The 12,437-nt window shown below is 37.1% G+C and overlaps 1 protein-coding gene and 1 long non-coding RNA gene across 2 annotated transcripts; both read right to left on the bottom strand.

The window, feature by feature from the left end:
* Positions 1-239: 239 nt before the first annotated feature.
* LOC131947940 (uncharacterized) lies at positions 240-8,503 on the bottom strand. Its single transcript, XM_059309353.1, has 6 exons — positions 8,308-8,503; positions 7,358-7,654; positions 5,420-5,559; positions 2,787-3,015; positions 1,697-1,813; positions 240-630 (listed from the first exon to the last, which is right to left on the bottom strand). Exons 1-6 carry the CDS (start codon positions 8,351-8,353, stop codon positions 620-622), a joined length of 840 nt encoding a protein of 279 aa, XP_059165336.1. The 5' UTR covers positions 8,354-8,503; the 3' UTR covers positions 240-619.
* Positions 8,504-11,055: 2,552 nt separating this feature from the next.
* LOC131947944 (uncharacterized) lies at positions 11,056-12,161 on the bottom strand. Its single transcript, XR_009387940.1, has 2 exons — positions 11,971-12,161; positions 11,056-11,309 (listed from the first exon to the last, which is right to left on the bottom strand). It is a non-coding gene; the product is annotated as an uncharacterized LOC131947944 (long non-coding RNA).
* Between the last annotated feature and the right edge of the window lie 276 nt (positions 12,162-12,437).

The raw sequence follows: 12,437 nt of genomic DNA, 5'->3' as shown, positions 1-12,437 counted from the left end.
GGTACACAAGTCGGGTTTCTTTCAGACATTTTTCAGGTGAGTGTGTTTGTTGAGATGGGGGGGGGGGGTACTTTTCAATTGGTCCAGAGCGGTGTTGGTAAGATGAACCATGCTTGACACTCTGCCCCCCCCCCCCCCCGATGAGATGCCTGTAAGAAACTTTACACACAAGTATGTTCGTATACATACACACAGTCTGCCGAAATTACAAACAGGAACAGACTCATTGTGTATGTAGGTATATTTATAAATTATTAAGTCATTTTAAACACAAATTGTTTTTGGATTGCGAATCAAGTGATATCTCCAAAAAAGGTTGAGTTAATCAATGAAAAAAATTACTTGACTTTTAAACCAATCCAAATTAAGTATTTAAACAACGTTAAATATTAGTCATATTATGTCTGCGAGTCGTATTTAAACGGTCTAAAAAACTGACGTTCACAAGTACAATGCACATTGATGTGTCCGTAAAAGGGGGCGGGAGGGGGGTTAGTTAATTCATGACGTAATGGTGTCCATATCTGAGTCAATTTGGTTAAGGGTTGGTCTGGGAAATGACTACTTGATCGTTGATTCAGTCGAGAGCACATCGTAGGTGTAGGCACATTTGATTCCGTTAGCAGCAACCTGTAGATTCACATTGTATTCATTCAGCACAATTAAGCAGAGGCGTAGCGAGGGCGGGGGGCGGGGGGACATATGTCTCCGGGCGCCGACCCTAGGGGGGGGGGGGGGCGCCAAATTGAAAGTTTGAGGGGGGAGGTGCAAATGAAAAGTTCGAGGGGGGGTGCAAATCGAAAGTTTGAGAGGGGGGATGCAATTGAAAAGTTCGAGGGGATGGTGCAAATCGAAAGTTTGAGGGAGGGGTGAAAATGAAAAGTTCGAGGGCGGGGGGTGCAAATCGAAAGTTTGTTCCCGGGCGCCGGGAAGGGTCGCTACGCCTCTGCATTAAAGTGTATTAAACTCATTTGATTTAGTCACCATCAACCTGAAAACTTAATCATATTTGATTCTGACTTCATCAACTTGTAAACGTATTCAATTCCAAATTGTAACATATTTAATACATTTAACAAATATATACATTAAAGGGTTTGAATAGTTAGATTTTTTTTTGTTAAAAAATATTTTTAGAAATAATTTTTTATTTTCTGATTTTGTTTTTAATAGTTGAAGTAATAAACTATTGTTGAGTCAAGCATGCACGAAAGGTTTCTAGTATTTTGTATCATACATTGGAGGTAAAACTTGAGTGTAGTCGCAAAACGTACCAATGTGACAAATTTGTAATAGATTTTGTATGTCGGGGAGAAGGGGGGGGGGGGTTCGCCCAGTGAAACTTACCACATAGCAACGCCTCAGTTACTCTCTCAACATTTTTAGATGTCCACAGGTAGCTTAACAAGAGCGATGTAAGAATACAGCGAGAAATAGGGTGGGGGGTTCACAGCATGCAACACACCACCCCGCGTCACAGCAGTACTCACCAAACATTTTAAGCATTCCACAACAGATACAGAAGATGACAAAGACCAGTGAAACTTACCACATAGCAACGCCTCAGTTACTCTCTCAACATTTTTAGATGTCCACAGGTAGCTTAACAAGAGCGATGTAAGAATACAGCGAGAAATAGGGGGGGGGGGGGGTTTACAGCATGCAACACACCACCCAGCGAGGCCGCGGTACTCACCAAACATTTTGAGCATTCCACAACAGATACAGAAGATGACAAAAACCACCACGAGGACGATAGAGAAGACCATCCAACTGTCTCCAAGGTCGATTTCAATGGTTAGTTGTACGTGGCCTAGTAAGGAGAGATAGAGATCTACACACTAATTGTCTTAGGTTAATTGCACGTGGCCTAATGGGGAGAGATAATCTACACAATAATTGTCTTAGGTTAATTGCATGTGAGAGATAAAGATCTACACACTAATTGTCTTAGGTTAATTACATGTGAGAGATAGAGATCTACACACTAATTGTCTTAGGTTAATTGCATGTGAGAGATAGAGATTACACACTAATTGTCTTAGGTTAATTGCATGGGTCCTAATGGAGAGAGATCTACACACTAATTGTCTTAGGTTAATTGCATGTGAGAGATCGGAAATCGGACCGGTAATTGGAATGCACGACATCCCTAGTCCAGAAGACCACCCCGTTATGATGTAAACCTGACTTTCGTGAAGCAAACGAAAATCGGTTGGGAATAGCAAAGTAAAAGTAAACAGTCATCTTGAGACATTTGGCAGATGAAGTAGAGTTCATGTTTATTCACATTGACATATTAAGTGAAGGTATGGTCAGAATTTTGCACAGCCGCCTTTACTTCCCTTAAATAGAGTTAGGTACCCATTAGAGCTGGGGGAACTCAGTGAGGGTATACTGACTTGAACTCGGATTCGAACTCGAGACTTTCTGGTTAACAACCTAGCGCTGTACCGCTTAGGTCACGTGATCGTATCGCTGGGCATTGTGCCAGTGGCGTAGGCAGGGGGTAGGGGGGGGGGGGGTTATAACCCCCTATAGACCCCTCGGTATATATATATAAGGTATAAGGGGAGGGGGTGCAAATCGAAAGTTTGAGGGGGGGGGGTTGCAAATCGAAAGTTTGTCCCCGGGTAAAAATTGGAACCCCCTCCTAGAGACGATCCTGGCTACGCCACTGCATTGTCCTAACCTTCATATACCGAGCTCAAGAAACAGGTAAACTCTACTTTTTGGATCACTTAGTCTGAAATGGGTTGCTCTACTTCACCATCGAATCAGCTCACCAAGTGTGAGGTTCTGGACGGCAGATCCAATGACGATAGACTTCGGCTCGTGAGATTCCTCATCGTGATTGACACTAATATCAGGGTGCACCTTGACGTAGAAGCAGGCGGTGCCGTGCTCGATGTTCCGGAACGGGTACCACGTCTCGCAGGTGGTGCGGTAGAGAGTCGGGTTGGTGTGGGTGATGGTGGAGTTGTATACCACGTCATCGACCCGTGTGTACTCGGACTGTGTGAGTAGAAGAAAAAACAACTGATGGATGAATGTTCTAGAACATGATGAGTGGTGTTTAGGCTTTAGAGGCGTAGTCAATGGCGGTCAGGGATAAATGGTGTCTAACATGATGAGTGGTGTTTGGGGATTAGAGGCGTTGTCAATGGAGGTCCAGGATGAATGGTGTCTAACATGATGAGTGGTGTTTGGGGATTAGAGGCGTTGTCAATAGTGGTCCAGGATGAATGGTGTCTGACATGATGAGTGGTGTTTGGGTTTGGGCATTAGAAGCGTTGTCAATGGAGGTCAGGGATGAATGGTGTCTGACCTGATGAGTGGTGTTTGGGCATTAGAGGCGTTGTCAATGGAGGTCCGGGGTAAAAGGTGTCTGACATGATGAGTGGTGTTTGGGCATTAGAGGCGTTGTCAATGGAGGTCCAGGATGAATGGTGTCTGACATGATGAGTGGTGTTTGGGGATTAGAGGCGTTGTCAATAGTGGTCCAGGATGAATGGTGTCTAACATGATGAGTGGTGTTTGGGGATTAGAGGCGTTGTTCAATGGAGGTCAGGGATAAATGGTGTCTAACATGATGAGTGGTGTTTGGAGATTAGAGGCGTTGTCAATGGAGGTCCAGGATGAATGGTGTCTGACTTGATGAGTGGTGTTTGGGGATTAAAGGCGTTGTCAATGGTGGTCCAGGATGAATGGTGTCTAACATGATGAGTGGTGTTTGGGGATTAGAGGCGTTGTCAATGAAGGTCCGGAATAAATGGTGTCTAACATGATGAATGGTGGTTGGGGATGAATGGTAACGGAGGATGGTGCTGTGTCTAACCAACCGGAAACCATTGTCACGAAAGTTATACCTTTTTTAAGGCTTTTATTTAGTTTGCTCGGTATGTTAGTGTGTGTGTGTGTGTGTGCGCGCGTGTGTGTGCATTTATGCGCGCGTGTGTATGTGTGTGTGTGTATGCGTGCGTGTGTGTGTGCGTGTGAGTATGTGTGTAGCTCCAGCAAATATTGGAATATAAATTTAATTAACTCCCACTCCCCATTTATCTATTGAGCTGAAATTATTTACAGTTGTAGATTTGGATAAAAACAAAACAAAAGTTAACATTATTATAATGACAATATTTTCTTTGGAACCTGCGCAGTTGTTTGCGACACTTAAATGCATGCTTAAACAATACCTTCAAAATAAACTGACTCTACCTCGCAATACCCAACTGTGATGGTAGTGGGACAGCAACTGTGTGACAATTGTTATATATAGCTGGTAAGTTAGTTTGATAAAGAGGTGACTCTATCGCGTGACACCCGCCTAAGATGCTACCTTGTGTTACTCACCTGTGATGCTAGTTTAATAAACAAGTTATTATCACGTGATACCCACCTTAGGTAAAGAAATAACTGATACAAAGTATATTAACTCGTGTTACCTATATGTGATATATACACAAATCTACCTTGTGTTACCCACCTAAGATGCTAGTTTAATAAAGAATTTTATTTTCTTTATATAAAGAATTTTATTTTCTTTTATATTGATACGTACCTGAGATATATACATAACTCTTTCTTGAGTTACTCATCTAAGATGCTAGTTTAATTTTTAAAAAGTGATTATCACGTGATACCTACCCGAGATAAATAAGCAACTCTACCTTGAGACGCCCACCTGAGATGCTGGTTTGATAAAGAAGTTATAATCACGTGATACCCACCTTAGATAAAGAAATAACTGATAATGAGTATATTATCACGTGGTACCTACCTGAGATTTATAAATACATCTACCTTGTGTTACTCAGATGAGATGCTAGTTTAATAAAAAAAAAAGTGATTGTCACGTGGTACCTACCTGAGATGTGAGTTTAATGAGGGAGCTATTGTCACGTGGTACCCACCTGAGATGTGAGTTTAATGAGGAGGCTATTGTCACGTGGTACCTACCTGAGATGTGAGTTTAATGAGGGAGCTATTGTCACGTGGTACCCACCTAAGATGTGAGTTTAATGAGGGAGCTATTGTCACGTGGTACCCACCTGAGATGTGAGTTTAATGAGGAAGCTATTGTCACGTGGTACCCACCTGAGATGTGAGTTTAATGAGGGAGCTATTGTCACGTGGTACCTACCTGAGATGTGAGTTTAATGAGGGAGCTATTGTCACGTGGTACCTACCTGAGATGTGAGTTTAATGAGGAAGCTATTGTCACGTGGTACCTACCTGAGATGTGAGTTTAATGAGGGAGCTATTGTCACGTGGTACCCACCTGAGATGTGAGTTTAATGAGGGAGCTATTGTCACGTGGTACATACCTGAGAAGTGAGTTTAATGAGGAAGCTATTGTCACGTGGTACCCACCTGAGATGTGAGTTTAATGAGGGAGCTATTGTCACGTGGTACCCACCTGAGATGCTAGTTTAATGAAGAAGTGACACACGGCGGGCGGGTACACGTTGGTGACCTCACACCTGGCATCCACTAAGCCGGTCTTGTCCGGGTTCATGGTCACATTGGAAATACACGTGGGCATTCGTTGGGGTAATACTGGGGGATAAAAATATACGTAGGCACATGTATGGTACACGTTTGCACATGTTTGGGTAATACTGGGAGATAAAAGTATACGTAGGCACATGTTTTGGGTAATACTGGGAGACAAAAGTATACGTATGCACTTGTTCGGTACACGTGGGGACATGTTTGGGTAATACTGGGAGATAAAAGTACATTTAGGCACATGTTTGGGTAATTCTTGGAGAAAAAATTATACGTTGACACATGTTTTGTAAATTTGGCACGTGTTTGGGTAAAATTGAGATATAAAATTAATCGTTGGCACATGTTTGTTACTTGTTGGCACATGTTTGGATCATACTGAGAGATACAATTATATGTTGACACACGTAGGCACATGTTTTATACACGTTGGCACATATTAGGGTAATATTGAGAGATAAAATTAATCGTTGGCACATGTTTGTTACTTGTTGGCACATGTTTGGTACACATTGGCAGGTGTTTTGTACACGTTGGTACATGTCTGATACACGTTGGCACATGTTTGGGTAATACTAAGAGATATAATTTGCATGTAGGCATAATATCTTGGTATGAATTTAGGAGATACAATTACCTATAGGCATACTTTGGTGTGATACTAAAATATATTATTATACGTCAGAATGTTTTGTGTTTTAGTTAGTGACTGACATATCCCATTCTGTAATATGTATTGAGTCTAGGCTGATACGTTAAGTTATTGTTTTGTTTTGTTTTCTTTGTTATCTTGATATCTGAAATTGATATGATAATATTTGAAATAATTTTGCTCATAGAGTGTACTAACGTTTAGTTATTGTTAATTTGAAAATTATGTTCTTTGCAAAAAAGTTTTAATGTGCGGCTATTTTCCAAAACATATGATAACACATTATTAAATATTGGATAATTAGTGTATTAGAATGATGGAATAAAAGATATACTACTCAATCTCGAGTGTGTTAAAATAGGCGTAGCAATAATATAGAAACGAAATAGGGTATGTCAACATTTAAAGCAGACCTATGAATCAAATTGTTAAGGAGAAACTATTTAGGAAATGTTTTTTTCACCAATTTTAAATTATGCGTTATCTCCCTTTACATTTTAAATTATTGTCATTATAGAAAAGCAATCGACTTCTCTATTTTTCATCACGTTAATTGTAATTGTATCAAGTACGAATTAGCCTCATCAACATGAATAAAGCTAGGATTATTTCCCTCCACCTCTCCCCATCAACTTATCATACACATGTATAAAGCATCGAGTTATACTCTACCATCCAAATATAAACATGCATCGATAATGGTTTATCCTCCACCAACCTACCATAAATATGTATTTGGATTATCGTCCACCAACCTACCCTAAACCTGTACTTGGTTTATCCTCCCCCAACCTACCATAAACCTCCACCAACCTACCATAAACCTCTTTTTTAATTACCCTCCCCCAACTTACCATAAACCTGTATTTTAATTACCCTCCCCAACCTACCATAAACCTCCACCAACCTACCATAAACCTGTATTTGAATCCTCCTCCCCAACTTACCATAAACCTGTATTTTAATTACCCTCCCCAACCTACCATAAACCTCCACCAACCTACCATAAACCTGTATTCGAATAATCCTCTCCCAACCTACCATAAACCTGTATTTGAATCATCCTCCCCCAACCTACCATAAACCTCGCCCAACCTACCATAAACCTCTTTTTTAATTACCCTCTCCCAACCTACCATAAACCTGTATTTGAATCATCCTCCCCCAACCTATCATAAACCTCCCCCAACCTACCATAAACCTCCAGCTTACACGTGAACAGCGTCTCTCCATCCGGCTGATCCTTGACACAGCTGAACAAAGTCTCGTGTGACTGGTTCCCCTTCCTGCTCACCCTGGGTATGACCAGCGTACTCATCCCGTTCGTCCTGTCCACACCGTACGTCGAGGTGGACGTGCACGTGGAGTTTCGACAGTGACCGACGATGACGTCACCTTGCTTCCAGAAAATATCCGTGGCGCTGCTGTTGCCGTCTAGGCAGGTGAAGTAGGCAATCTTGCCTTCCTCAGCAGGCTTGCAGGTCAGGTGGGCTTTTGCCGTTTGAAAAACAGTATAATTTAATGTTAAATAATACGTTATAAATCGGCAACACATCTTGATATTATTGAACTTTACAATTACTTTACTGAATACACGATAAGCTTAGTGATGTGATAGGACATTTTACTACATGATATTTAAAAAGTTGATTTTATTATTTTCAGTGGCGTAGCGAGGTCGTGTGTCACCCGGTGCGGCACTTAATGGTGTCACCCCCCCCCCCCCCACAGGCGTAACGACCCTTCCCGGGGACAAACTTTCAATTTTCGATTTGCACCTCACCCCTCTCAAACTTTCGATTTGCAACCCCCCCCCCCCCACTCAAACTTTCGATTTGTACCTCTTAAAGCACTATTTAACACTCGAATTAATCACTTAATTAAGTGGAATTATCATTTTTCTCTATATATTTTGCTATTTTTTTGCCTTTATGTCACCCCCCTAAATGGTGTCACCCGGTGCGATCCGCAACCTCCCCCTATCTACGCCTCTGAGACCACCTTATCCACTAGCATGTCCATGTCATTGTAACATACTTTCTACTTCAACTAGCTACCTATTGTGTCTTGGGCCCAAACGGGAAAAATATGAGTATAATATAACCAAAACAAGCAGGTATGAGACAAACGCGAATGCAACTCACCGACAGAGAGAAAACTCATCACAATTCCGAATAGGAACAAGATCATAGGTGGCGATGATACAAGTAAACTTTGTTATGTCTTGATTATACTCAGACTATATTCCAGCTTGGTGCAAAATGAATTTTTTTAACTCACGTATTCCAGCATGGTGCACAATGTTTTTTTGTTTTTTAAACTCACATTTTATGTGGCTTACAATCTCACACGAACAATACTATTTTAAAATATATATCATGTTAAAAAATTATAAGCTTATACTGTTTCTTTTACGCGTAAACTAATATAAGTCTGGGTATATATATATATATATATAAGTCTGGGTATATATATATATTTACTTTTGATACATGTAATGATTTGTGTAATGACTAAGATATAGGTTAGTGTAGTTGTAAATTGGCTCATACGCTTACATGTATATGTATATGTTATGATTTCTAACGACATAATGTAGAATATTAAGTAATGTTGACGACTAAATATAATACAAGAACATAATGCTAGTTGCGAATATAAAAAGAAAATGTAGACTCGTTACAGTACAGTTACTAGATCTAGATCTAGTTCCTATGCAGATTTCAAGAAGCTATGTATTACATATTAAATCATAGCTATGTTGATCTACTCTAGTTTAAACTTAGCTTAACTACCAAGTATTGATACGTTGGTGCACACAAGAAAATACTAACATAATTCCGTCAGCTAAAGTTTAGCGACCCTAAAATAGATTTCCAGTTGCGAATTAGATTTAATCAATCGACGCTCTTACTAAGTTAAATACAGCCTTTGAAATGAATTTTTGGACTTCCTTGAAAAAAAATAATAGTATGGCGCTATGTGGTGCAAACCAAATTTGCGATTACACTTGATATGAACGCGCACGAATAAGTGCGATACAGATATTTCGCTATTGTTTACACTATATTTTTCAGTCACAAACGTTTAGACCAACTGAAATGAAATAAGATCATTTGTGGTAATTACATTAGTCTTCCTCTTTTATTAATAAAATTATTGTGTTAAATAAACATTTTTAAAATAATTAACTTTAGTAAATGTAACCTCCAAATAACGAATACGAACTTTAATTTAATTACTTTAATTAAAATTTCCGAACTTAAAAACACATCTTACGTGTAAATTTACTGATAATGTTTTTGCTGGTAAGATGAATTTTTCTTTGTGGTGAACACATTTTATTTTCTTATATTTTTAAGTGATTTATTTTTTATATTAGGCATACTGAAGAAGTACTTTACATTTTTTTTTATTTCTAGGTTATCAACAACTTGAGCATCGCTTCAATTTGTTGGATGGTCATTTGAAATAACTGTTTGATAAGTACTGTTTCAATTTGGTAGACGGCACTTGATACATAAGTATGTAATCCCATACGTACCTCGATTATTAACAACTTTTGAGCCATTTACACAAACTGAAACTGTTACTTTATTTCCGATATCGTAAAAACATTTAGAATTTCATAATTCTACAGCTTGTTATTATAAAGAAACTCTTCTGTAAAATTATAGTCTTTTTGTTTTCTCCACACAAAACAAACAAACAAACAAACAACGAATGGTATAGTCATAAACTTACCTAGTATTATTATAGACAGGTTTAACTTTACCCCAGAGGTGTAGCGACCCTTCCCGAATCCCGAGGACAAACTTTCAATTTGGCGCGCCCCATGTGAGCAAATTTTCCATTTGCACCCCCCTCAAACTTTCGATTTGCACCCCACCCCCCCCCCCTCAAACTATCTATAATGCAAAAATACAGCTAAAATGACATTTTAATTTGTTTTTACAACTCATTTTGGCGCCCCCTAAGGTCGGCGCCTAGGGACATATGGGCCCCCCCCCCCATCGCTCGGCCTCTGCTTTACCTTTTTTGTTAAATAATAGTATGCATACAAGATTATTGGAGATCACGCCCAATGTATTTCTTTTTACTAGCAGTAAAAAAACGGATTTGTTTAAGTAAATGGTTTCTTTTTCAAAGTTACATTTTGTCTTGTTTAGGTTTTTGTATTATAACAAATTTAACAAACAACAAAGAAGCCATGATGGTTCTTGTGACATAATTGAATACTGTTTTTATTAAAATAAATGATACATTTGTTTGTGAAAACTACTACAAAAATTGATAGTCCTGTGCATTAACGACAATTAAAAGAATAAATAAATTAAACATCATTTTAAAAACAATTAAAAAAACACTTTTTAAAACTAAGTTAGTAAAATTAAAATCTACAATGTTTCACAATACAGGGAAAAAATAAAACATATATTTCAAATTAAAATTGTTATGGCACGTACAAAATGTATACACTATTCAATTTGTGCAAAACAATTGCAAAATAACAATAACAAACGATTATATTAGTTCATTGATCAAAGCGAAATTTTAAAATTTCTTTCTTGCGTTCCTTATAATTGATTCCTTAGTGCCAACAGATATCTACTATACTAAGTTTTCCTTTGTATAAAACTAATTAACACGTTTTAAATCGTCATTCAGAAATACAATTTTTATTTTAAATTAATAAATCGCGGTGGTCTTAGTGTGCTTAACACGTAATAAACTGTGTGTTAAAATAAACAAACATAAACACACTCATACACGAACACACACAAACACAAGCACATACACTCACACACACACACACACACACACACATATATATATATATATATATATATATATATATATATATATATATATATATATATATATATATATATATATATATATATATATAGACAAGCAATCATTACATTCATAGTTTAAACAAAATTAGCTGTTCAGTTAAAATTTAACTTTGGAATTTAGCATCTAGATTTTAGTTTATATACATTTGTTAAAAAAGAAAAGAATGGCTTTTATTGTAAAATTTAGCTTTGTAATTCTAAACAAACATTGTAAGATTTATATTTGTTCGACCAAAAAACGCTCTACGACTCAACTTGCTGTTGATCAACCATCTCTATCTCACTATCTGAAATGGAGAGAATAGAGGTAAAAACAACTTCGTTATTATGTTTCTTTAAAATATTTTTTAGTTACAAATCTTCAGGAACAATTGTTACCTTCTGTATACTTAAATTTATCAAATTATATATATATATATATATATATATATATATATATATATATATATATATATATATATATATATATATATATATATATATTAACATATATTAAGAAGAATTGTATTTAACATTTGGACTATATTTTTATTATTAAGATAATAATGTGCACATGTTGTATACTATAATGAATCAAATTAATTATCTATTCTGTTACACATCCATCGTATATTAAGAAGACTTTTATTCTTAACATTTTGCATTTTATTTTTTTTAAATATTTAAAAGTCTACAAATATGTGTCTACATTGGTAAAGTAATAAACGTCACAAATGTTATCCGAGCTGATTGAAGTCACACGGTAAAATAATTTTATGCGACCCTATACTGCTAGATAATGATCAATCCCTTCCTGATATAATAATACAATTAAATTGTATCGCAAATGTCAATATTTATCCTGAAACAAAAGTTCAATTTCTTATAAATTAAATTAATGAAATATTATCTCGTCTATCAATATTTACACCCACTCAAATTTTCAACTTTTCAAATCACAAAACTTACATATTTTCGTGTCCGTTGTTTCTCTGGTGCCAGACTGTGCATTTGTTTTGTACTATTTCGAATACAATACACAGATATTAATTCCAAGACACACTTTAATGTGTTAAAGACTAAATAATCAATAATTACTGACTAAAAACAATGTGCAAGTTTCCTTTAATAAACATACCCTGCCACTGTTAAAGACTAAAGAATTAGCAATGATTTACTAAAAACAATGTGCAAGTTTTCTAAAATAAACATATCCTGCCACTGTTAAAGACTAAAGAATTAGCAATGATTTACTAAAAACAATGTGCAAGTTTCCTATAACGAACATACCCTGCCACTGTTAAGGACTAAAGAATTAGCGATGATTTACTAAAAACAATGTGCAAGTTTCCTATAATAAACATACTCAGCCACTGTTAAAGACTAAAGAATTAGCAATGATTTACTAAAAACAATGTGCAAGTTTCCTATAACGA

The sequence above is a fragment of the Physella acuta genome, unplaced genomic scaffold (genome assembly GCF_028476545.2).
Source record: "Physella acuta isolate Inbredline_101_S28 unplaced genomic scaffold, ASM2847654v3 ptg000616l, whole genome shotgun sequence".
Classification (NCBI taxonomy): Eukaryota; Metazoa; Mollusca; class Gastropoda; family Physidae; genus Physella; species Physella acuta.
The sequence above is the reverse complement of the archived record's forward strand: the minus strand, read 5'-3'. Positions and strand labels throughout refer to the sequence as shown.